This window comes from Oryzias latipes, chromosome 23 (assembly GCF_002234675.1).
Source record: "Oryzias latipes chromosome 23, ASM223467v1".
Classification (NCBI taxonomy): Eukaryota; Metazoa; Chordata; class Actinopteri; order Beloniformes; family Adrianichthyidae; genus Oryzias; species Oryzias latipes.
This window is the reverse complement of record NC_019881.2, coordinates 3,230,263-3,258,136: the sequence shown is the minus strand read 5'-3', so window position 1 is coordinate 3,258,136 and position 27,874 is coordinate 3,230,263. Positions and strand designations below refer to the sequence as shown.

Genomic DNA, 27,874 nt, shown 5'->3' with positions numbered 1-27,874 from the left:
CCTGTAAAGAACAACAATCAAAGCAGGTTTGTGCTTCCAATGTATGACTTTGATATCAGTCAAATGTGTCGAAACACTGACCCTAACAGGAAAATAATTACAGGTTTAGCATGGAGGCCCCTTCAGGGCCCGTGCTGGAGATGAATGGTTTCATGCCTGTGGAGAACACATTCCTGTCTGCACCTCGACACAGATGTAATGATGTGTAGAATCCAAAGAGTCTGTCGTCTCTGGACTGGAGTGTCTCAAGCCCAGGAAAGCTCGCTGGTCTCATGGCAGAATCCTGTGGTCATAAACCGTCACCACAGCAACAAAAAACACTGACTGTTGCTGAAATGTGCTGTGCCGATGCAGACGTGAAGTTACAGAGTCCACAGTGACACCAGTGCACTGGTTTTTCAGGCTCATGTTATTGCATGAGCCTGCATCAAATCCTAAGGCACACCATCAATGAATGGTCTGTTTGGGAACTTATGTCATGCATAAGGCGCACTGAACTGTAGAGCGCATTAAGCGAGACAAAAGAGTCAGAAATGAGTTCATCAATCAGTCAGATTTATTAACTGCGTTCACAGTAACTCTAGAAATAGTTTATAACACTTAGCGTAATCACAATACCTGTAACTCCCAACCTTGTTTCCTACACGCAAAAAAACAGACGGTTACCGCTAAAACGAACATTAATGTGACTACCCTAACTCCCAACCTTGTTAGCAACGCACAAAATAAAATAAAAAGCACAGAAAAAAAAAAAAAAATAGATGTAATACAAAATAAATGTGATCAAACCCCCCCAAAAAAAAAAAAAAAAAAAAAAAAAGCACAGTCCAACACCATTACATGTTAGCCACGTTGGCGTATTTACAAAAACGCCCAACCTTGTTTGGAATGCGTTAAAAAAAAGACTGATACCACCAAATCAAACTTTACCGTGACAAACTACCAACTTAGTCCCCAACACTTAAAATACAGTCTGGCCCCACTACATTTTATCCATGTTAGCTTAATGACACCCAACCTTGTTTGTAACATGTGAAAAAACAGACTGATACTGCTTAAATAAACTTAACTGTGACTACGCTAACTCTCAAGCAACACATAAAAAAAGCAAAGTCCAACCCCGCCACAAGTCAGCTACATTAGGGTAGTTACAATAACGTCCAACCTTGTTTGTAACGCGTTAAAACTACAGTCTCACACCTCTACACTTCAGCTGGGTTAGTGCATACAATAACACCCAACCGTCTCTGCAACACATAAAATAGCAGACTGATACCGCTAATGCAAACATTACTGTGACTACGCTAACTTGGATGTAACACGTGACACAAACACAGTCTGACACCGCTATGCATTGGCCATGTCAGCGTATTTAAAATAACACCCAACTACATTTTTACAGAGCGTCTTGTTCCCCTCAAAATAGTTTTAACATCAGTAAACAACAAGAAATATACCATGGTTTGGGTGAATTCTCGATTCTGATTGGCTGCTGGGTGTGGATTAAAAAGTGATAAAACCTGCTTCTTTGAAACAAACGTTTGCTTTAAGATCTGGACAGAAACAAGCGGTAAGAGGTGATCTTTCTCTCTGAACTGATGCTTTATTTAACCCATCCTGATGATCAGCATATTTATCGCTTTCCTTTGCCGCTGCAGTCTAGATCGGAGGTTCGTAACAAATAGTCCTCTTTTTTGGAGAAAAGCGATCCAAACCCAAAAAATAAAACGAGTAAAGGACTAAAAACCGATTGAATGTTTAAATGTTTTGTAAGTGACCATGGTATAAGCGGGTTAATGGCCTTGGAAGTGTGCATGATCAGAATTAACGCACGTCCCCATCTTCTCAATGCAAAGAGAATGTAAACATTCTGTGGATGCACAACACATGAAAGTCATTTAGACTATGCAGTCAAAGACCACAACACTTGATTAGAGTATTTCCCATTCACAGGAAAAATGTTGTTTTTTCTGATTAACGGCTGTAATCAGCGTTCCCTTTAAACTCTGCTTTCAAGCGGACTGACTCTAATTCTTCCTAATGAATGTAAATGGGTGGAGTTTTGCCTCCACCTCTGCTCTCCTGACAGGATACGAGTTTCTAAACTTTGGCCTTAATTTTGCAGATAGGTAGAAAAAGCCTGGAGTAACTGGAATGTGGCCAGAGCATCTCACAATGACCAGTAAGTCAAAAACCAAAGAAAGCAAAAAAAAGATCCTGTGTTTGTGTGCTTCTATAGGTCAAATGGGAAAGAAAATACTTTGCTGGGGCACTGTCGAGGGTCCCTCCGGGAAATAATGCAGAGGAGCCAAGGTGAGAGTGTTCTTTCCTTCCATCAAGAACTTTGAGCACCACAATTGCTCCACGCAGGGCACAACAGGTCTTGCCACCTCCATCTCTCTCTCTATTTCCCTTCCTGTGACACTTCCTTTTAACCCATAAGCCCCTCCTACTGGGCGTTGATCTCCATTAGTCCACAGGTAAGGTCACAGGAAACAGTCTTATACATAAAGTAAATAAACGATGTGGGCCCCACCACCAGCTGACGGTGGTACACCGTCACAGGCACAGAAAACGGTTACATTGCTGTCTTTTTCTAAACGTTTATGTCATTGGAAGTGGCTCCAACTGCTGTTTTTTAAGGAGCCCCAAACTGGACTTTGGAGTTCCCAGTCATGAGACATCTGACACAAATGTACGAATTAGAGAAGAATTTGTGTTTTTTCACGAAACATCCTCTGTCCTCTGAAACATCCTCACCCTGATTGCAGTTGCTTCCACATGTACACAAATGCAGCACACGTGAGGTGAGACATGAATGCCCGCAGAACGTCCACACAAACTGCACTCGGATTTTCTAATTGCCTCATTTCAGCCTTGGCAACATTTTGTTTCCTTTTTTTGAGTTGAAATATTTGGTTCAGCTTCATTTTACCACTCTTTTACAGCTTTTACTTTTCTGAAAATCTTTCTCTTTTCCCCCTGCTTGAGAATCTTTGGTATTCTTGGTTTCCCCGACCAGCATCTTTTATAAGGCGCCGACAGGAGTTTTAATCACAGCTGTCTCTTCTTCCGTGAGCAGGGGGAGCTGCTCATCCAAACACGCCAGGAAAAAACGGCCTCCGCTCTGCAGCCTCTGCGCCGTTAAAATCGGTTCTGGAATTAAAGGTCCGATCCAGTCTTGTCCAAAAACAAGTCACCACTGGCAGCTAGGGCAAGGTCGCTTCTCTGTGGTACATTCCATTCCTGTCTTTGTCTCAGAGGCTTTACGTTTATGTGCGGATGGTGACACGACAGGAAATAGCATTTTTCTTTTTTTGGAAAAAGAAATGCACTCTTTTGAAAAGAAACTTGATTTAATGTGGCTCAGATTACGAAGAAATCTGCGGATTTTTGTTGACGTGAATCAGATCAGCAAATCTATCAAAAAACAATGAATTATGATCTTTAATTCGGCTATAAATTCTTCCTTAAAAAATAAATGAAAACTACAGTTTGAATGTATAATTATTCCAGGGTATAATAGACAACCTTATGATAAAAAATGATCTAAATAAAATCAAAACGTTTGCAAAATTCATAATAATCCAGACCTTTGGAACAGGAAATCATTTCTGAAAAGTATATTTTTCCTTTGTAGCTTTTGGCTGGTTTTGTTAATCTGAGATTTATCTCTTTGTGAAAGTTTATTTTCAAAGAGCTTGATGTGAAAAACCAATATTCAACATCATATTAAATGTTTTTTTAAACAAAAACCATAAGGTCACAATTAGGTCAATGTTATAAAAGGCAGCTATTTTGGGAATTCTCATTTATCCACAAACCTAAAGTAAAGATAAAGAAAACACATCTTAGTCATGTCCTTCTGCAGGGTTTGGTTGAAGATTGTTTTTTACATCTTGTAAATTGAAACTCAAATCTCAGAAACAAAGAAAATGCTCTTAAATATTATAATAACTGTTGGCAAATTAAAAGCGTAAAACAGAACAACAGAAAATTTTTAGTCTCAGATTATTCAGTCGCCATTGTTTCGCATTATTTTTCGCATAATTAATCTATTTTCAAAAGAGGTTTGGGACAAAGCACAGCTAGGGCTTTGCTGGGTCCACCCACCTGCCAATCAAAGGCAGAAGGCACAATGATTCACAAACTGAAGCTTGCATGAAAATAAAAACATTTGATTAAGAAAACATTCCAGTTGCCATGATAAAAAAAGTAAATAAATAAATAAATAACGTTTTTGACAGGAGGAGAAACACAAGTTCACTTCAGGTGTAAAGTTTGAGCTCTAAACACAGGGGTCAATGGGAAATCCCAATTAATTTCCAGCATTTATTGGAGGAAGTGCAACATTTAGTATACCCTGAGGCAGAAAGAATTGCCCGTCATCAAGAAGCGATATGAAGGGACCCACAGTAAAAGGGCAAGAAGAAAGAGTGCTGGACTTACTGAGACTTACCACTGCATCTGCAAAAACACTTTATGACCTAGAAAATATATATAAACTTATTAAATATACTGTATTCTGTAAAACTTTACAGATAAGTTCATGGAATTATTTTTAACACTGTTGAGTTTTTATTTGTTTAGTTTTTTTGGATTTGTAGTTATCAATTGATATCTTGTGATTCTGTGCCCTTTAATTAAAGTTTTTTTAAATTGAAAGTCCCACTCCGCTCATCTTTTGATCTATTTTTAAAGCATTTCCAGTGGTCTATTAAGTATGACTATGCCGTTTTTAGAAAAAAATTAAAAAACAGTGTCATTTTCTAAGACATAGTTTCTGCAGAGCGACAGTGTTACGGTTTGCGTGTCTTTGCTTTTGAGTTTTGTTCTCTTTTTGTTCTGTCATGTTTTTAGTTTCGGTTTCCTGGGGGGTATTCCAGGAAGCATGTTTAAACTAGCCTGACTTTAACCCTGAACTCTGGCTGAAATCCGCCTGAACTTGCTTACTCTGGGTATGTCGGTTCCAAAAGACCGGGTATGAGTTAGCGTAATTACGCTCGACTTGGTAACCCTGAGTTAACGCACGTGCACAGCAGGTACATAAAGACATTCTCAATGGATCGCTGATTTCTGGAGTCACCATGGAAACGCGTGGAGAAAAAAAAAGAAAGCGCGACACTTGAGACGGAAGTGAGACGGAGTCTGATGAGATTTTAATGACGCCGTATGAAGATTATAAGTCCATCAAAAAAGTAACACGGCTGCATCATCAAAAAAAGAGTTTCTGCTTGGAGAAAAATAACAGGCAAAGTAAACGCACGAGTTTCTGATCTTGTTTAGCCACCTTTTTGACGCATATATATATATATATATATATATATATATATATATATATATATATATATATATATATATATATATATATATATATATATATAAACTTAAATAAATTACTTCTATTGGTAACAAATAATTTAGTTAAATTTATTCAACTTAATTTCTTACGTCTATAAAACTCAATAATTGTTTATACAACTAAAATTTACGTATTTATCTAACTTAATGTCATATTACTCCATTAATCTTTTTTCCATCTTAATTACTTATATCTCTTGAACTCTCATGTCTATGTTTGAGCCGGCAGATATGCTCATTTTTATAACAATAAAAAGGACGGGGAAAAAAATGCACAAAGTGCAAAACTTCATTGAAGAATTTTCCATTATTGTAATAACAACATGTACATGTAGGGGTGCTATATAAACTCATCATCCTCTCCTTCACTCTCACTCATGGTGCAGAGACGTAAGCAAAGTAGGACAAAATAACTCGGCAAAACACAGTAAAACAGCTAAACAACTAAACACATTTGGTCAAAAAGCCACACTTAAACCCAAATCCGTCCAGACAGGCAAAGGGAATGATATCCCAGAATCCCTTGCGGTGCCGATCTAACAGCAGCACCAAAGTTACACCTACTTAATTGAATCAATTTGAATGACAGCAAAATAACTGTCTGAAAACTACGTGTTATTTTTAAACTGAATTACCAAAAAAAATGATTTATTTTAACTGAAGCAAATAATTAAGTTAGATCAAAGTAAAAAAGTCTTTCTATCTTTCCAACATCCATATGTGGTCTTATCACCCTCTCACGGTGGAAAAAGTATTATCTGAGCTTCTTCATCCACTAAATTATCTTCAAATGGACACGCCATGCTGCTTCACCTCTCTGTAAACAAACTAACCTTCAACTAAACCTGCTCAAGACCAGGTTATGTTCAGAGCATGAGTTGCTATGGTAACTTGACATACCCTGAAACATACCTCCATTTCTGGAACAGAAAGCTGAGGTTATCAACTTCCTTAGCCTCAAACTTACCGTGGGAGCTAGCATAACCTGCTTTCTGGAATACCCCCCTGTTTCATCTTGAAAGGTTTCCTGTTTTGTTTTGGTATCGAACTTTACTTTGAACCCCAACTGCCCTCATTGTTGTCACCTGTGTCTTGTTTGTCTGTATGTATTTAAGTCCCGTCTTTCCCTTCCTCCTGTGCTGGGGGGGTATTCCAAAAAGCAGGTTATGCCAGTGATAGTTCATCAGACATTTGCCTCTGAGTAGTGGGAGGTCTGTTGGCATGGAAGTAAGCCTCCTCTGCTTTCCCACCATCCCTTTGTTTACACTCCAGCTTACAGGTCCTCACAACCCCAAGCTAACACTACCAGAAAAACAAAAAGTGAGCAATATTGGAGCTATCCAGCCGTACAGTCTTGAACCACATGGCAGGAAAAGGAAGCCGTTAATGGATCTATTAGTCTGCAAGTGGATGTATCGGAATGGAGCAGAGCAGGGAGCTTGTGGCCCACCCATTTCAGTTTCTACATCACAACTGAGAGCTTTTTCAAACAGAATTATTCTTTTGTCTGCTTCCAAATTAATACAATAAAGAAATGCTCAGAAATCCAATTTGAATCCTAAATTTCTTCATATACATCCTCCATCATGCTACAAGAACATGTTAAAAACACCATTTTCATTGGAGTGAGTCTTTAAAGTCACAAAACAACTTGTTTTTTAAAGCAATTTAAATAATAACAATGACAAAGAGCATTAAACCAAGCAGCAAGATTTTGCACTTTTCATTTCTGGATAACAACGACCACTTGCTTTCATCATTATGCTCTCATAAACAATGCAAGAAAAGGCCCCATAGAAATTATTGCAAAATTCTGATCCCAATGGTAGATTTCTTTCAAATTAGCCACGCACACACAAAAAAATCTGCCAATGGGGTTGTTTCTTGAAACAATCTTTTTTTCTTTTTTCTTAAGATTCAGTTTTTGCCGTTTTGAAGCTCAAAGAGATGATTTTCATTTGTAATCTGGAAGAAACTGGGGATTTTCTGTTTTATTCTGGGTCACTGACAGTCGTTTTTAATGTGGAATTTTGTTTATCATGGTTCACAATTAAATCGGGGAACTCATAAGTTGCTTTTTCTGGTGGAAAAATGCGGTGAATTTGCTCTGTGGGAAAGCTTTGTCTCAAGCTTCTTCCTCATGTCTCTGGCTGGTTTTCAAACCGGCGTCTTAATTGCATAAACGACCGTGAACATGACTATCACACATGGATCTGGACAAGAATGGGATGTTTTTGCTGAAAGCCTGATGTCCTGAGCTTAAGATACACACTCCATCATAGAGAGAATTTTTAACTTTACTAAAATTCTGAGAGATTTAGTGTTTTCTGGGGCTGACAGGTGAGTTTTCATTCGTTTACAGAGAGCAGCTGACTGGAGAACAGGTCATCTGCTCACTCTGAGGGGTAAACAGTCGTGGCTTTTGGACTTTAGAGGAGGATGGAGGCATCAGCAGGCCGTGAGTCTGCTGACTCGCAGTGGTGAAAGCTCGCCTCTGCCAGATCTGCAGGGCAAACAAACACACTGCAAGGTGTAAAGAACGTCCTGCCACTTCTTCTGAAAAGAAAACAGGTCCAGTACATCAGTAGAACTCTGCTGAACAAATGATTGAGCTCCAGCTTTTGTCGTTTCTTGTACGTCTCGTTGGCTGCAGAGACTCTTTGGTTACATTTCCATCTCGTGTTACCACCGGTACGTCCTTTAGTGACGGGGAGTTTGTAAAAAGAACGTTTGCTTAAAGTAGCTGACATATCCCAGAGCAAAAGAAAAAGCAGACTCCTGGGGCCTCATTTATAAAACTTTGCGTAGGATTTGCGTCAGAAGTGGCGTACGGATGAAACATAGGACGTGCGTACGCACAGAAATATTCGGATTTATAAAACCGTGCGCACGCACATCCTACGCATCTTTCCCTTTATAAATCACAACCGATTCTAAATGCAGCGCAGCTTTTGCGGCTACATGACACGCCCATAGTTGCCCATAAATAGTCCGTGAAACGCCCACAAATTAATATTCATGGCTTGCAAAATCATGGCAAACACAGAGGGGAAATCAAAAAAACGTAACTTCACTCAATGTGAAGTAGAAGTTATCGTTGGCGAGGTGGAAAAGAGGAGAAAAGTGTTGTTTGGGGCACAGTGTGGGCATTACTAATGCCAAAAAGGCACGTGAGCGGCAAGCGGTGGCAGACGCCGTAAATGCTGTAGCCTCACAACCTCGGACGTGGCCGAAATAAAAAAGAAATGAAAGAAATGATCGGACATCAAAGTCGAGGCAAAAAAACGTCTAGCGCTGCATCGGCAGAGTGTGTCCGCTACGTAGGGGGGGGGGGGGGGGGGGGGGGACCGGAGCTGACCCCTCTTGATGAGAAACTGGCCGCTATTATTGGGGAATCCCTATTAAGTCCCCCTTATCGGCGTCCTCCTCCGCCTCAGTCACCTGACTGAGACGGAGGGGACGCCGACGCGCCAGGGTCAGGCTGACACAGGTAAGAGAAATAATTAAAATGAATGCAGTCAAGTCACATGTATGCAGGCTACACAATTACAGATTATTAATATAGAAAATTTTTATTTTAGTTGCTGGGTGTTCCAGCGGGGCCAGTGGTTACGATGCTGCAGCTGAGCAGCCGTCTGGCCCCAGCGTCTCCACGGCACGCGGCTCTCAACCCTCCAGCAGTGGACGCGTCCTCACCGATGCAGTCCTTGAAATGCAGAGGGAAGTCAGTAGTTCAATCAGAGAGGTGGCCGAAAATTGGGCGAAAATTGAAAGTTGGGCGAAATCAAGATCGCCCTGACTGAAATAAACTGCACGATGAGGGAATTCTTAAATAAATAATATTTTCCACACCTCTTTTTCTTTACAAGCGACGCATCACTTCCAAACGCTGGCGCACAGCAGCAGCAAATGGCTCAAATGCGTGGGGATGGGGTTCAGGGTCGGGGCCAACACAGCAATCAGCGCCAGGGGGTAGAGGCACGTTTTTAAGCTGTGCCACATTGTGTAGCACAGCACATGCCAGCACGATTTGGCACACACTGTCACTTTCACGTGTTTCTTCCATCTGCCGACGGTGTCGCCATTTCTCATTTCACCCGTTTTTGTGCGTACGCCTGGGTCAGAGCTTGCGTGAAGGACCGCACATTTTCCCGTCAAGTTTGCTTTTTATAAATCTCAACTATTGCGTAGAGAGTGGCGTACGCCTTCTTTTGTGCGTACGCAACGTTTATAAATGAGGCCCCTGATGTTTTCTGATTTAAAGTCATTGTTTTTGGTAAAAATGAACTAGAATGGGTTTGATTTCTTGTTATGCTGAACCACATCCAGCACCAAACCTGATCTCCGCCTCCAAGCGTTCACCAACCTATCCACTGGAACTGACAGATCTGAATAGCACGCATTTTTAAAACAGTTTCTCATGTAAATGCCCAAAGAGCTGCGTTTTGGCCTTGTCTGATGATTAGATACAAATAGTGGAAGTGAAGAAATGAGGTAGTTTGTTCAACCGGCCGCTGAGAAATGATATCCGGCCCGCCAGATCTTTTTACATTTTTTACATCAATGACCCCATGAAATTTTACAGTGGTAATATATTTTATTAACATTAGATTAAGGAGGCTAAGAGATCAGTTATCATGAACTCTGGCTCTATTTTTGCACCTTACATTTGTTCACAAGGGGCTTGTGATCATCCTGTCCCTCCCTCTCACTCATGGTGCAGAAATAAACATAACAGGAATAATTTGTCCCAATGTTTCTGTGACCATTCTCTACAATATTAGCTACACATCCTATCATGCAGTGCATCCGGTGCCGTGCCAAACACCATTGTTGCCAGAGTGGGTGATGTCCTGCCCAATTGGGGGGGTTTGGATTCTAAATTTGCGGGCAAAAACAGCGTCGGGTGGGTTTGGTTCTATAGTGCCTTATTGAAACCCGTCACAGCAGGGACATGTGGTCAGGAGAGGCAGGTGAGCCAGTGCCTCACCTGTAAACGATCCTCTCCATCGTTCTTGTGTGTGTGCGCATGTGTGTGTGTGTGTGCGCGCGTGTGTGCCAGTGCCTCTTGGCCAGGTCCTTCTCGACTTCCTGGTAAAATTATGACAGAGTTTTAGGGCCACCAAAAAAAAAAAAGCTAAAACAAACTATGTACTGGTTTTTTCTAATAAATTTACAAGATTTAAAGTGTAAGTGAGCGTTCAGAGCAGCAGGTGAACGCTGTGCAGCAGCAGAGCAGATCAACTAAATTTAGTACAGGTTTAGCTGAATGTTTATTGATAACGTTCCAAATGTTTGGAAGCTCATTTGTTTGATTTACGATTTATGAATGTTTTATTCATTGATTGGCGGCTTTCAGGATCTCTGCAGCCCGTTGATGAAGACGTCGGTGTCCGTGCAGATGTCCACTTCCATCCTTTCTTCCTCCATGAAAGACCAGATCTATACGTCTGTGTGACGCTTCCATCTGTGGAGGAGCACTGTTTGTCATTTTCAACGTTCTAATGCTTATATAACAGACTATTTTCATTCCTCTTTGTTGTTTTATGTTGAAATGGGACGTTTCATCTGGAGGAGGGGGCGTATGGAACTGTTTACACATTGGTGTTCTGCACATTGTCAGGTTCATGACGTAATGAGACAAATGGACTTCTGAGTATGTGAATGAACAGGAGAATAAAGTATTGGTCCTCTACACCCAAACGTGTCTCCGAGCTCCTTATTTTACAGATGACACTCCGCTTTACCGACACAGAACCCCGGAAAGACGGCTACACTGACAATAATCTGGTTTTGAGTCGTCAAAAAAAACCTATCCGGAAATAAAGCTTCACAAAATGCTCCACATCTTTTATCTTCAAGCTTGGTTCCGATAAATAGAAAACTTTGGTGTAAGGGGTTAAATCGATTTCGACTTTAATCTCGACATTTTTTTTCGAAACTTCATGTCGACTTTATTCTTTTTTTCTTGTTAGTTAGGAACAAGACAAAAAAATTATCCTCCCGAACTTTTTTGCTCACCGTGGCCCTAAAACTCCATTGTATAAAATAAAGGTTAAATAAAATGGTAAATTGTGAATAGCTATAATAAACACGCCAACCAGAAATGAACTTGATGCTAAAAGGCGAGACCAGTTCTGATAAAATGACACAAGAACAAAGAAAACGATTGATTTGATTTGTTTTTGCTGAAAAACAACATTTTTATTTTATTTCCAGCCTTTTTTTTTGTTCGACAGGATGTTTATATTTGTATAGTTCTGACAGTATATATTTTATGAAGAGAAAAAAATTGAAGGTTAAGTTTAAGTTGATTTATTCTGGAAAAATATTTCTGTCTGTTCTGTTATTCATATTTATGTTGGGTTTTACAAGTTTTAAAGTTTAAAAATGTGTTTTAAGTTTTTACAGTACATGTTTATCCTGTTCGGGCCGCCACCTAGGGGGTGTTTTGGAGTCTGGCCCCCTGTGCGATTGAGTTTGACACCCCTGTTGTAATCCTAAAGGTTCAACATGACCAAAATGAACGTCGTAGATGTATTTCACAATTATGTTTTTATGTACAAAATATTAACCCTTGTGCTATCTTAGATGACCCCCCCCCCTTCCATTGATGTGTTCTCCCTACCATGACAAAGGTGGATAAAGGTGGAAAGATTTCATGTAATCCATGGACACCAGTGAAGATCACAAATCATTGAAGAAAAAAGGTTCAGAGTACTGTTTAGTGGGTCTAGATGACCCCACTCCCAATGGTAAAGTGCCTATGATAGCACAAGGGTTACGACACTGCAAAAACTCAATCTTAGAGTAAAAAGACCCTAAATTTTTTTTTTGAAAAATGTCTTATTTTCTGTCTTGCAAGAAGAAAGTTTTCCAAAAGCAAAATAATCTTATTTTAAGAAAACACGTCTTTTCTCAAATTAAGAATTGTTGGTGAGAGCATTTTTCTGACCCCATTGGCAGATTTTTTGTGTGATTAAAAAAGAAAATCTGCCAATGGTGGGAAGATTTTTTGGCACTTCTTTCTCAGGGACATGTTTCTGCAGGGAAAGCATTTGAAAACATCCATGTTTAAAAGCTTCTGCTGCTCTTAGATGGGTTCAGGTCTCTCACAAACATATTGAAAATGTTAAAAATGCAAAAAAAGAAAAAAAAAGAGTTTTCAGCTCAAGTTGCAAATAAAGAATGCTAAAAAATGATTGGTGAAGAACGAATCTTTACTTTTTATCAAATGTAGAGGACGATCTGACAGCGTGGATTGAGTTTTGCCTTTGACAGCAACAGCAGCGGCTTTCCACCTTGAATAATCAACGCTGAGCCTTTCTACACATTCCTCCTTAACTTGCTGTTCAGAGAGATTAAGAAACAGTTCAGGCCAAAGGAAATTTTTCCATATTTTTCCAAATTACTTCAGTTAATGATTTGAAGTTTCTGGCTGGAAGCTGCTCTTCCGTGCGGCTTATGGTCAGAATGATCCGTTTGGCCTTAAAGTCTGTTTATGGTTTGGAAACATGGAGCATTTTGTAAATCAGCTCAAAAAGGCACATCTTGTACTCCAAATAACACTGAAATGTGTTTAGCTTGTAACAATCTGCTGATTATTGGGTCAAATATGAAGACGCTATCAGATGAAACCTATGCCAGTCGGAACTTGTTTACGTTGGGTGCTGAGGGAAACAGAATCCTTTTGCCTGCTGGACAGTCATTTGATACCAGAGGGGATGCTGGGTAAGCTCTTTTTCATTACTCTCTCTTTTTAACCAACAGGAGAAAATATCAGTTCAAATCCTATAACCTGGTTGTCAGCAGTTTTCTGTGAAATGTTCTGTTGTTAAGAAAAAAAACTGGTAAACTTTTGTCTCCACTTCTTTTTTTTAGCTAGATTCAATAAAAGCATTTCAAATGTCAACCGTTTTGCCTGCGTCTGCACACAAACTAATACTATTTACACTGTAATTGGTATTAAGAGACAGAGACAGGTATCTGATTAATGCGGCTTAACTGATGTGATTTATGTTTCCTTTGATGCCCGAAACCCAACGGTCAGAAATCAGCTGAGCAACGAGAAAGCCCCGAGATCTGATCAGGAAACGCAGAAAAAGGAAACTTGAGTCCAGTCTGAGGTAAGTGGAGCAGTCATATTAGATCATAGGAGAAATGACCCGAAAAAAGCCGCTGTGGAGGAGACCGGAGAGTGTGTAACGCCATTCTCTTCAGGTGCCTGATGCAAAAACAACACACACACAAGGGAATTAAAGACCCGCTCCAATTTTGACCCAGGGATGATGTGAAATACAACTTTTACAACTACATCCTTTCCATTTGACTGCAATCCTTTTATTAGACTAAAAGTCTGTAGATCTCTAATAAAATGATTTTTTTGTTGATTTCGTCTGTGGGTTCACTCACTATTCAGCTGTAAAGTTCTACCATCCGTTTCGATTCTCTTTGTTCTGTTATTGTAGTCACCTGGTTTTGGTTGTTCTTGTTTACTTCCTGGTTCCTTGGGAGCACTTCCAGGTCATCCAGTGGACCCACCCATTCATTTGGGTTTGATTGACAGGTCTGTATTAAATTGAAAGCATTCACTTTTTGTTTTGTGTTTTATTATTATTTGGGTTTTTTGTTTGTTTTCGGCACCCTTGTTACAGCTAAAATACATCTGAATGTTTTAGCTTCTTTATTTTGTTTAGGTTTGAATTTAATTAGGAATTTGGTTGCTTCGGAAAAGGGGGCGGAGCCAACCACAAATAAAAAAGGGACCTTTGACATTTTTGCGGGGACAGTGTAAACTAGGCCTGCACAATATACCGCAAATTTATCGTTATCGCAATATCCAGTTCTGCAATATGCATATCGCAAAAGACAGTTAAAATCGCAATAAATCATAAACCTTAAATGTGTTAAAACAACCTTATGGCAGCTTGAAGCATTTAACGAATCAAATAAATCCCTTTATGCATTTGACCAATCAGATGGACGCCTTCACCTTGTTGACCAATCGGATGGAGGGCTATTATGTTAGATGTTTGTCTCCTATGTCAACGAGGGTCATTTGGAGTATAATTTTTAAACTGTTGCAATTAAATGGGAATGATGTTTTTGTTTATTTTTTTATTTGTTTATATACCGCAAATTATACCGTTATCGCAATATTAATCTTAAATATCGCATATTGCGAGTTTACCTCATATCGTGCAGCCCTAGTGTAGACTTTTCCTTCTGACAGTCAACACAACTTAAACGTTCAGAGTGGGTCATCTGGACCCCACAAGATAGCACAATGAAGCATATCAATGAAGTAATCCAGTTATAGAGGTAATTCCTCGTTATAATTCAGCGGTAAACATGGTCGCTCTGCAAACTTCTGCACCTGCGGAAGAATAAACAAACTGTCGAAGGAGAAAAAAAAGAACCAGAAATATCCAAAGTTAGGCTGCATTAAGTCCTCATGACACAAATTTGATCCATCATGTCGATGTGGAGACAGAAAAATGATGGTCGTAAATACTTTACTTGGAAATAAAAGCCCCACTGAAGACATTCCTGCACGGATGCTTCTCCTGACAGACGTTCGGTGGGCGGGGGCGCAGAGGGTTAGGCTCCAGGCTACAGATTAAAGTTAGGATAAGTATTACGCTGGGCTCAGGGATCAGCCCAATGCGTGAGCCGGTGCTGAACCTTTGTTTGTGGTGTGTTTAGGACACCAGGCAACGGGTTGGTTGGGCCTCCGGGTCATCTGAACATCTGTCAGCTCAAGTATCAAAGGTGGCCACATCAGTCCACCCACAAGCCCCCAACAGGCGGAAAACACACAAACATTTGAAACTATAATTTCCCCCAGATAAAGTATTTTTCGATTGTTTGTGGTGTGAAGGTAAAACAAAGGCAACATTGTCCAGGTTTCTCTTAACATCCTTAATGGGATCTCTAAGAACTTCAGATGAAGAGTTCCAAACCCGATTAGACTTTTGGTGACTCCCACTGGGAGACGATCATCCCACCAACACCAAAAGGTCCCTGAATTGAAGCTGATCTACTCGCAAAATGTAATCCTCTGGCAAATTGGATTAGTGGGACTCAGATGGCAAAGCTAATGGAACATTGTGGTTTGGAGAAAGAAAAAACACTTCAATAGATTCGATTTACATTGGGGCCAAATCAGAGGGTAAGCAAACTCATCTTTTTACATAATGAGGGCAAATCTTCTGGTCATGTTGAAAGAAGTCAGGGGGAAGTGAGAAAAAAAGGCCTGACTTTGGAGGAAAACTCGCATTGTAGATGACAGAGAAAAAGAAAATCATTAATGAACTTACATAGCGGTACCACTGCATTACAGCCTTAGTCTTGGGTTTTTAGGCTGTTTGGGCCTGTAGAGGGCCGCAGAGAGGATCAGGCCCCGCACGGGTTTGCCCATTTTTTCACCCGTAAGGACTGTTGTGACTATGGCTTAAGTTGATCCCAGAGGGATTCTAAAAAAACAGAATTAATCAAATATGATTCATTTCTAAAGAAAAGTAGGATTCTTTGGTGTTGCTTTTACTTAAAGAAACTCCTTAAAATGTAAGAAGGAAAAGGTCCAAACAGAGCAGAACACACCATGCTGTCAATTCTCCTATTCCTTTCTTCTATCGGTAAAATATGAATACAAAAAACTGTTATTCATTAATGTAGAACAGTATTTATTTTGCCTAACGGCACCTTCATTCTAGTGATTAATGAATCTTTTTTGATGTGATACGCGCAACACCTGTTTTCTTTCAGAAGACTCTTGGAAGTTAGAACACTCCATGATATGAATCCAGTTTAGTTCATGCAATATTCCTTTATAAATTAGCACAAACAATCATAACTTTAATAGACAAACAAACTTCATCCAACTGCTAAAACAAACAAAAAAAAGCCTTTGGGAAGAAGAAACTAGTTTGTTCACTTTCTTGGCCAAAATTCCTCTCCTTGTGGTGTTCCTCACACCAAGCAGCACAGCAGACGCACTAACAAATGTCACCGCATATAAACGGATCCCTGCAGATCCACCAGTCCTCTGTGGACTGCTGAGTTCTTCAGTCTGACATGTCTTCACAATCAGAAGCACGGATCTTCCTCCAGTAGAAAAAAAAAAAGCCAAATTCATTTCAGGATGTTAGAAGGGAGAGCAGATGTTGCAAAGTCATAACTGCAAAATGTTGACCTCAGGACTATTTTATTGAAAGTAAACACGACCAAATCAAGACATTTAGCTAAAATTAAGTCTGACGATCCACATAAAGACGTGTGTGACTGGAGGCTTGGGTTGGAATGTTAGAACAAGTCCTTTTTACAAACTGTTACAGAACAGATGTGCTGAAGCCCATTGAATGGAAAGTGCAAAGAATGTCAAACATTTCCAGGCTTTTGACTTGAAGTACAGATGTAACTCACGTAAGGACTGCTGTTCTTACCAACCGGGCATTCACTGTGTGACGAGTCTGTTACGCAAAACACATTTCTCATTGATTTCTGCAGGGAATGATGTGTTCTGTTCAACTGAGCCGCAGAAATCAAGGAAACTAGGAGAAAACTAAGACTTTTTACTGGAAAATTAAACCTTTCCTTTAGCTGACATGTGGCTTGTTACGTGATGCAAGTTCAGTTTGCATCGTTCACAATGGCGTCCCCTGTGTCGGTTGGCTTTGAGGTTATTGCACGTCACTTAAATGTTAGCTAGCGTTTTGCAGAAATCCTTCATGCAACATCTATGTAGTTTGATTCTAGGTGCATTTTTCATAAAAATGCTTTGTATTTCGGTTATTTTCGGATCGGCTGTACTTACTTTTCACTTTGTACGTTTTTCCTTATAGTTGGATTAATTGTGGTTGTGTTTACTGATGTCAAAGCGCTCTGTAAAAATCTTTGGTGGGATGCTATTGTAAGTACGCTAACGCCGCTACTGTGTTGCACTGTCGGACTGCTTTATTTATTTTTTTATTTACAAGTTTTGGAGTTCACAGTGTTGGGTACAGCAAGCGTCACAATTTCAAGTTGTTCAGAATCTCTAATATCCAAACATTGAAACAAATATTCTTTTCTTCTTTTTTTTGTGGAATATAGAAACATTGAACTATTGGGAGTGACCAGTATTTATTTATTTGTATTTCTTTTAAATAAAATGTGGTATATGTTAATTGACGGGTCGTAACAAGGTTGGGAGCTAGCGTAGTCACAATAACGTTTGTTTAAGCGGTATCGGTCTGTAACGATGCTAACTTGGCTAATGTGTAGCGTGCTACAAACAAGGTCTGGAATTAACTTTGACTGCAGATAACAAAGTCTGACTGACAGACTTTTCTCTGACTCTTACGTCTCGATTAATTAATGCGCCTTATACTGTAGTTCAGTGCGTCTTATGTGACATAAGTTCAAAAATAGACCATTCATTGACAGCGCGCCTTGTAGTGGAGTAATTATGGTGTGTTGCTGTATTTTATAACATGGTCTTTCAAAACTAACAAGTCTTCACCTCTGCAACAGCTTCACAGGTTCCACCAACCATCAGGCTTGTTTTTCCTGCTTGTTGGTCCACTTCCAGAAGGGGAGGGGCTTAGGGACATCATTTCCTCCCAACAGGGCAGCAGAAAATCCAGCTGTTCGCTTGTTGCAGCTGGCTTTAGCCGTAGCTACCTGACTTTGAACCGCTGTTGAGTAGAAACGTGTGACGATGAGGAGAGCTCCATGAGATTACATCTGTTTACAAACAGAACAGCGCAGAGGAACATGCAGTCCCAGAACACAGAAGTCATCACTTTCTCGCCTCTGGATGACTTTTAACTTGGAAAAACGTAACATCAGAACTTCCAGTGGACAAAAACAGGAGTCCTCTGACTTGCCGTAGCCGTGTCGGGTGTTTGGGTTGCCTGACTCACCGTCTAAGAGTTTGGGTTGGGGGTAAACATCTCTGCCTGGATCACTGCTTTACTGCCACCTCTAAACCAGGCGAGATTTTGCTGCTGCAGAGGATGAGACGAATCTGATAGAAACAGTTCTGCACGGTGAGCTACCAGCTGGACCTCCTGATGCTCACGCTGCCTTTTATATGATGGAAAAACATTTGAACACCTAGAAAGAGAAGAAGAGAAGCTTTCTCCTCTTCTTTAATGGAGAAATCATCAAAATGTCTTTTAACAAGAGCAATGTTTTAAATTTGCTTCCCCTCAACAAACCACAACCAGAATCATGGCCAGACCCAGAGAGCATCGACGCTGTGAAGCGACTAGAAGAACCACAGACAGAACGGGTCTTCTGACCTCCTTAACCCTTTAATACCAGAATTTTAGCTTCAGTGTTGACATTCTTTTGTCTACCGTTCCCCTTCAACTGTTGACGCAATTATTTCAACGGACTCTGAAGCGGACAAAGCAGCTATGTGCTGATATGCTACAGTGGTGAAGTGTCTACGCAATCGGAGGAAAGCGGTGTCGGGTTGTTATGCAACACTTTATGTTAGTAAACGAACGCAATGACACTTTTCTCTGCGCCAGAATCAACGGAATCGTGTTGATCGCATAAATGGCAACGACACGTCCAACATCGTGTGTTATTAAGGTGTCGCCGGTGCCATCACCAATGTTGAAGGGTCAAAGAGCCATTCCGATAAAAAGGCTGTAAGAAGAAATGTTAGGTTGGGGATGTGTGGGGCTGTGAGCTAGTGCAGTGGTCCCCAACCACCGGGCCGCGGACCGGTGCCGGGCCGCAGGAAATTTTGGCACCGGGACGCACAGAAAGAAAAAAGGATTCCCGTTTTATTGTTTTTTTCGAAAAAAACGTTTTTTTTAAAAAAGTGACCGATTCTCTCTGTTACATCCGTCACACTTAACGCACGTCAAAGTCGCGACACCAAACATCACGTGATACACCCCCATGTTGCTCATGTGATGTTCTGTTGTTGGTGTGACGTTACGAGGACGCCGCTAATAAAGTTGCACCTCAACACCCCCCCCCCCCCCCCCGGTCCGCGGTAAACGTTTTTTGCGTTGTACCGGTCAGCGGTGACAAAAAGGTTGGGGACCACTGAGCTAGTGCGTAAACAGAGAGTTCTCTGTAACGGGGAGGGGAAGAGGGGCGGGCTTGCTCTGCACCAACAGTCCTACCAAAAACTCAAAGGGGAATTTCTAATGAACTCCAGCCGCTCTGCAGAAACTATGTCCTAGAAAACGACGGATTCTTAAAAACATGGCAAAAAACAGTTCAATCAAACTGAAGACGCTATTCCATAAAGATAAAAAGATGATCGGAAAGGAACTTAACAGTAACAGACCTTTCAGCATTTTCCTGTTTGTACCTTTATGTCTTCAAAATGCAATGAACTTAGAACTCCAGTAGCTTCAAAACTGCTATTATTTTGCCAATAACCTAAAATGTACGAGTTGTTTCCCTCAGTAGAGACCCACAGCTACAGGGCTCTGATCTAACGAAGGAAGTCTTATGTGAAAGTTTAAAGAGGCTGATATGATGTGAGAGTGTTCAAAGAGGCTCGCTGTCGCTCTCAGGTTGCACCGACAGCCACACCCAAAACATGTCTGGAGGCGTGGCCCAAAAAAAATCTGCTGCCGACCTCAGTAGCTCCACCGGGCTCTCATTCTGCCGTTTCCCTGAAGCTCACATCCATCAGATTTTCTTCAAACATGCTTTCTGGACATGTTCATCACGATGGTATGGAAGCTCTGACGAGGCAGCTTGGTGGGGGTCAGCACCTTTCTCTAATTTACACCTACAAGAACACACAGACATCCAGTGTGTCTCCAGATGCTGGAATTTTCCATGATTGTATTTGCAGATTAAAGATCACATGTTCCTAGGTTAATGACAGGGGGATTCTTTTCCAATTTACACTTCTATTTAAGTCTATTTTCCATCCTAAAGTTCCAGCTTCTAAAGGTTTTACGCACATTTTTGGGTTTTGCTTTTATGACAGTGTCAGCAGGGCGGTGCAACGCTCGGCATGCTGGATCCCAGCTGCTAAACACTGTTATTCGGGATAGACCCTCCTTCAAAATAAAATGAATGCAACCCATTAAAAAAAAGTGGATAATCTGAGATTACCAATGTGATCAGTAGATATGGATCTAGAGGTCATTGTGGTCTTCACTTCCAGAATCAGACAAGGAAATAGCAGGAATGTTTGCTGCGGTTCCACCAAACACAGGGAATCAAACGTCTTTCTCTCCGCAAACATAACGTTGTCTGTTGCATTTGTCCTGATTTATGGCTGGAATTCTTGAATGAAAGATGAAAATTGTGTTTTTTGAGGTTTTTAACATGCTCTTGTAGCATTTTTCTCATGATGGAGGACACATATAAAGAAGATTTAGCTCAGAATATGATTTTGAAGTATTTCTTTGTTTAAAATGCTGTAAATAAGGAACAGACGGAAAAGATGCTGTTTGAAAAGGATAGTATTTGTGTGGTATATGCTACAATGCCAATGCGTCTTCGTTTTCCTCGTCTGAGCTGGAGTCTGTTCTGCTGGATTGCTCGTTGCTGCTAGTTGGAGAGTGTGTAGACAGATGGATGATGGGAAGCGCACCAACAGTCCAGTCCACAACTTAGAGGGGAATTTCTAATGAATTTATGCAGCTCTTCAGAAACGATGTTCTAGAAAAAAAGCGTTTTTTTGGTTTTGGGCTAAAAAATTGCCTCATTTTAATAAAAAGACCACCAGAAACGCTTTTAAAATAGGTCTAGAGAATGTAGTCCATCTGGTTAGCAGCGGTCCCAGCATGGATGGAGAAACGTCGCTAACTTTCAATGACTCTTTGTTTTCTTCCCAGACTTGCACTTATAGATCTACAGGATCTAGAAAAGCTTGTGACGGGGTGAATCATGCCTTCTAAGGGAATTTGTTCCAGCTATCGGAGACGGACTGATCAGACCATCCTCTGGAGGTCACGGTGTCTCTTGTTTTTTATGTTGAAACGGAGAGTAAAAGGAGAAAAACAGGCTGGGATGGAAAGTTGGATGTAAATAGAGCAAAGGGGAGGAAATGAGCAGCATAAAGATCCAGACGGCGGATATGAGGGAGATAAAGAAAATCGCTGAGACAGGGTGGCCGAGCGGACAGGGAGAAGACGGCTTGAACTGTCATGTGACCGAGCTGCCGGGAAAGCTCACCTTGAAACCGCATGATCTTTATCTCCTCTGCCCCACAACGGGGAGACGAGCAGGGAAGCTTTTAGTTACAGTTCTGCCCAGAAGGTGTTTGTCTCAAGGAAAGCCTATGGTCACACGTTAAAGAAGACCCCTATGAACTCTTCGGCGGGTATTTGTCCACATGAGCTGTTTCCTCTTAGTTCTGCTCAGCGGGGTGATCTGTCCACACATCTGCAGTGGGTTTCCTCTCACCAGCCATAAGAATGTGCTCGATGTAAACACCGTGCACGGCGTATAAACCATTTCCAAGCAGCTGAAGCTGTGAATCTGCAGCTTTCAGAGGAACCAACGGAAAGATGGAAACCACACTTCCTTCTTTCTCCGCCCCCAACTTCAGTTTTGACTCCCTTCTTCAACAGAACTTGCCAAAACATGCTCAGCGTTCAAGCACTTGACCCAAATGGCCTCACTGTACCAGTCTTACCAAAATCCTTCAGCAAAGTACTTGTGCGCCACTTGACTTTCATTTCAAAACGTTCGGTGGATCAGATTTACCCTCTTGAGTTTTGTCTTTTTTTTAAAATCCACCAAAAAACACAATTCCAAGAGTTCCTCCCATTCACAGTTGGTGTCATTCAAAAGTCCCAAATGTCCCCTAAATACCCAAAGGAATTTATTCAGTAGGATTCAGAGTTTGGGAAATATTTGAATTTAGAAATGTCCTCTGCAGACGACAAATTTGGATCGCTGGTAGTCAGAGGGATATTTGATATTTTATATTTATTTGTCATTTTTTCTGCCGTTTTTGTTCTTACAACGGTTGTTTTCTTTAATATAATTTAATTTACTTGGTCATGGAAGTTACAGATGTTCTTTTGTTCTTTTCAAATGTTGCACTGTTCTGAATGTCACTTTTGCAGCTGCAGACAAAAGAATTCCATCCATCCATCCATCCATCCTGGAGTAGTAACTAAAGCGAAGATGTTATGATTTTTTGTTTTTTTTGCTCTTTCTATTCTCAAAATAGCTTGACCTATCAGCGTGTTTGCACAACATAGAAAAAGTGAACTAATTATTTTCTCCTTGATTTTTTCAGATTTATTCTTAATTTTAAATCTAAATAACTGTTAGCAAAGAAGTAGCACACTTTAAGTGTTTTTTTCTTTACTATTCCTTGAGGAAAAGTATAGCTAAGTGTACCACAGACCAGTGGTACCCCTGTCACCCCTGGCCCGGTACCACTGCACAGTTGATAACAAACCGCAGAGGGAAAAAACCACAACCTACATTTTCCATTTTATTTCTAATCTGATTCTGAAGGAAGTTTTATTTTGAAAAACAACTGGATTCTCCACTCCATCCGACTCCTCAAGTCGCTCGGTCACGTGCTGAAAATCCATCTGCTACTTTCTTAAAGTGGCACTAAATTGAAACCACTGAAGCCAGCCATGTCAACAAAAAACAAAGATATTTGGAAAGTTTGTTTAGGCGGAAAAGAGGCAGGAAACAGAAGAAGAATTTGACTTCAAAGTAAATGAAAACTGCCTTTAACAGACAGCAACCAGGTGTCTTTACTCTAAATGTGGTTTTATTGTGACAGTCGTTCTCACAGACCATAATGATGATGCTGAATCTTTAGCTGTCTGATGTTACCAGGATGCTGCTAATCAAGTTGTTAGTATAGAAAATACCAGTTTAGTGGCCTTCTTTAATGCATTTATCTTTTGCACCTTAAAAGTCTGACGACTTGGCGTCTGAATGTTTAGCTTCCACTTTGACAGTTATGAGTTAAGAGAAAATCTAACGTTCCTACAGGAAATCTAGTGAAAAGACAAAGTTTAAAGCAGCTGCAGGTGTTTTCCATGAGGATGAAAATAAACTTCCAGATAAACCGTCAAACGTTAAAGGAACATAGAGCCTCAAAAATTGAAACCCATGATTTTTCTGACCTTAAACAGATCCGTGGGCTGAAAAATGTTGGGGAGCACTGCTATAGACCATTTAGTGAAGGAAGTATACTGACTGAATACTTCTTCAGACTAAATTGGAGCATTTTAAGGTTACAATGTAATACATAAAAAGAAAATTTCAAGTACTTCCTCACTATTTGTATGGACTAAGGGATGATAAAACTCTGGAGTTCAAAACTCAACATCAGTTGATCATAGTTCACAGTCAAATATTTCATATTGGAAATGGAAATGATGACCTTCTTCCATCTCTCAGAACTCTTGCTTCCTGCTTCCTTGTGCTTTCGATGATGAATTAAATTATGGAGCGGCAAGAGCAAACGGACACAAACGTTCATGAAAATTCCTGCAGCCGTGTTGGAGCCTGAAATCTGAGCAGAGTTTCAGCTTCTGGACCTCCAAGAAAAACGCTCAAATCATTTGAAATTCTGCGGAAACCATGGAAATGAAACAGGGGATGAGAGTGAAGGCCCGTGTTTGGATGGTTTTCTCCACACAGTTAAGGCCAGTGACTATCCTTTTTTTTATATTGATCTACTTCTTCATCACTGAAAAATGCTGCTTGAGTTTAAACTAAACATGGGGAGGATTTTCAGCCAGAAAAAGGGAAAGTTCCTGTCATAAATTCTCATCGTAATCTGGAGGTTTCATTAAAGTTTTTGGAGGAAGGAGGTTTATAGACCACGCTGGCTTTGTTCTCCAGATGCTGGAGTCTCCTTTAGAGATGATGTGAGGAGCTCGGTCAAGCAGGAGGCCCTCGGAGTAAAACCTGCTGCTCCTGGAGGTTAAGAGGAGCTGGCCGAGGCGGGTTTTTTCCCCCCATCTGGTCATAATTCCTCCCAGGTGTCTTCTTCCTCTGAGGTGTTAAGGTGAACTGGGATGAGGCCCCATGGCAGAGCCAAGACCTGCTGGAGAGATTCTGTCCCTCAGCTGACCTCAGAGCCCCTCCTGTGTCCCTGCTGGGGGAGGTGGTGGTGCACAGGGAGGACCTCCTTCCTTCATTTGCCGCCACCACATTTTTCTGTTGAAAATTGGACTTTTACAAACATTTAACAGCTTTTTCACTAAATGATGAAAGTAAAGTTCCTCCACATCAAACAGGAAGTCCAGTCTTCATCTCGATTGGATCCACATTATTCAGATTGGTCTCTTTATGTTCACTTTGGGATGTTTGGAAGAGGAGACATACAACTTTTTTGCTCTCCAACTGCTTTGAGACCAGACCTGCTGTGTGGTTTTCAGAATTTTAGTGATGCAAAAAGCTCCAACTGGGCTATGGAGAACTTTTTAGTGGGATGCAGCCTTTATGGCCCATTCAGGTACGCCACAGACGCCTTCCTCCATTCAGACTTTCACATCATCTCTGAAGCAGTGCTCCTGCGCTGAACATAGATGTTAAGTCTATTTGGCTACATTCCTCTAACCAAACCACATTAATTTACACAAAAAGGATCAGGATCAGGATTTATGCATGAAATTTAGAGACAGCATCCTTGATTTTCCAAACAAAACACATTTGTGGCATCTAGAAGTTATCGTAAAAGTTGTGATCTTACGCTGCCTAGAAGTCATACATGCATGTTTTTACTTCATCAACTTAACATTTATTGTTCCTTAAACTCATATGAATTAAGTTTTTTTTTATTGGGTTTCCCTTCGGTATGTAATGCAGCTTCAGCAGCAGGGATTTTCCTGTTGGGTCAAACTGGTTGATTAAACCCATTTCTTCTCAGATAACAGCACAACAACTGGCCTCATGTGTCAATTTGGAATTGATTTTGCATCAGGCCACACTATGAGCTAATGAGACAGGATTATACGGTCAACCAATCAGAGATGCCCCCAACTCACGCGTGTTTGAAGATTAATCTGGGTGCAAAAAGTTGAAATTTTAGATTTTTTCTGGGAAAAGAAAACAAACTTTTTTCCAGATTTGTCAGAAAAAAAAATGTCAGAGTTTGCTAAAGTTCTTCCTGCAGCTCAGGAAGCGTCAGAATGAATCATCAGAGATGGGACAAAAGCTCCTTCCCTCAGTCTGGCTGATCCACCGCCATGAATCAACACAACAAAATAAAGCGAACTCACATGATTGCGCGCAAACTACTGACACTGCCAACTCCATCAACTCGACAAACACACCTGCAGGCGTCAAAGCGAAGCCGTGACCACTTGGAACAAACAGGACTTTAGCTGGAAAGACGTTTACTCTGATCGGACATGTGGGGTTTGATCAGGTGGATTTGGGCTTCTCAAACTACTGATTTTTCAAATTAAACATAATTAAAAGGAAACATATGATGCGCGTGTGTGTTATGGACACGTGGCGGCCTAGTCTCCACAAACTAGAATTAACGCAGTCGGTGCGTTTTCTACAGGTTCTTCCTCCTGTTGCGCACAAACAGCTCCTCGTCGCCTCGTAAACAGTCGAAAGAGGACGTCGCCAGCTCCAGTGCGCTCCGTACCTTCAGTTTACGCGCCTGCATGCCAGCCAGATGTTCTGCGCTCAATCCTGAGCCGCAACAGCTGCAGCGGGAACTCATCCACCGAATGCCAAGACGCCCACTGATGCGCGCGTTTACGCCGAACGCGCTGTCGCGTCACGCAGCCCCACAGCTTCACTTCGAGCCACACAAGCGCGTGCTCCCTCTGCGGCTCTTTATCAAACCTTGCTGATTGAGGAAGGAACCAGAACTGAACCACAAAACCCACATACTAGTATGCATACACTTTGCAAACTTTATATTAACATTTTTTTAATCCAGAATTAACTTTAGGGTCATCCAGGTCTCAGTCAGGAGCTCTGCGCGCGAACAGACGTCCTCTCAGCCAGGAGTGTGTGCAGTGACCACGCGCACCAGGCGTGAGGAGCGCGCGGGGAGGAAGACAACTTCCACATTTATGCATGGTCTGTCTTTGTTTTGAGATTCATCAGTGAAATGTCTGATTTCACTGCCACAATCCGAGCACTAAGGCGCAATTCACAAGGGAAACCCCGGAGACGCGTCGCCCCCGTGCGCACTGTGGCCAGATCTGCCACTTCACGCGCAGCACGCGCCGGCTCTGAGCGCAGAAAGTGGCTTTTAAAGGCAGCAGTCCCTGTTCCTGTCTGTGGGACACATTCTTAACTACCTGTTGCTGCTGTCTCCAAGTTTGCTTCCACATTTTCTTCTTTATTATTATTTATTTTTATTTTATTTTTTGCTTCTACCAAAAAAACCCAAAACGAACTCAACCCTAAATCCCAGTTTGCTGCAGGTGACAGCAGCTTCTGTCTGTCTGAAACTCCGCCAGGCTGTTGCTCCTCGGGTCCTAAACCTGCTGCAGAGTTTGTTTGTCCTCTCGACCCCCCCCCCCCCCCCCTGGCTGGACCGGAGACCTTTCAGCCGCAGAGCCGGGCTCCGGCTGAGGGCAGGTAAAGGGAGCTCTTACCGTAATAAAGGTAACCATAGCATCGGCGGGTTAGTATCCAACACAGTCGACATGAAGGTGATTAATTTTGACGTGGAATCCTTTGGCGAAAAGTTCCGACTTTCCGAGTGCTGCCGCCCGTCTGTGCGCTCCACTGGTCCTGCGTGGAGAGGATCAGGGCGTGCGTAAATCCCCCGCCCCCCTCTCCCTCTCCCTCTCTTCTGCTCTTTCCGCGGCGGGACAGATGGCTGTTGTCGCAGCAAAGACCTGCAAACATGCGGCTGCTGTCAAACGGCGCAGGAAGCCTGCTGACATGAATTAGGACAGCGAATTAAGAGCATGTGCGTGAGGACGCGCGTGTCTAATGCCGCCAGTGGAGCTCCCGCGTTACTGACTCGAGAACATCTAAATCAAATGGAAGGTTTACTTTTAAAATCCTGAACGACCACCTTCTGTTTCCTTTTTTTCGTTTTTAGTGAAGAAGCTCCATCAAAAAATCTGTAACTTTCCATATATGTGAAAATAATAAAGAACTAAAAACTAATAAAAGTGCACTAAAGTGATAAATTCGTTCATTTCTGGCTCTTTTCTGACAGCAATTCACATTTTAATCTTTTTTTTATGGTCCTTTGAGGCTTTTGGAACATCAAACATCCCCTAAACCAGGAGTTTGCAACTTTCAAGGCTATTTGCTCCAGTTTCTTACAGACCAAACCAGTGAGAACCACAGAGTTTTTGTGACCAATAAGCCATTATTTAATCAAACGTACCATTTACATTTTTACAATATTTAAATTGTTATAATTTTCTTGATTTTATCTTACTAGTACTCTACTCTTGAGCAACACATACAAGGTTCCTTTAAAATAAAACGAAGTAATAAAGTCCTCCTGCTGTCTTTTATTTATTTAATTTGAAATACGTTTTTAATCAATTTATTTATTCAAAATGTATTTGAAATAAAAATGCAAAAAAGTTCAATCAAACATTTTCTTTTTACTATTTAA

At 41.1% G+C, this 27,874-nt stretch overlaps 1 protein-coding gene across 1 annotated transcript in view; it reads right to left on the bottom strand.

Moving 5' to 3' along the window:
* The window catches only part of ntf3 (neurotrophin 3), a 53,641-nt gene extending 26,402 nt beyond the window's left edge, over positions 1–27,239 (bottom strand). Inside the window, exon 1 of the mRNA XM_011490875.3 lies at positions 26,889–27,239. Within this exon, the coding sequence (XP_011489177.1) occupies positions 26,889–26,906 (18 nt within the window). The 5' untranslated portion in view covers positions 26,907–27,239. The remainder of the gene's footprint in view (positions 1–26,888) is intronic.
* Positions 27,240–27,874: the final 635 nt, after the last annotated feature.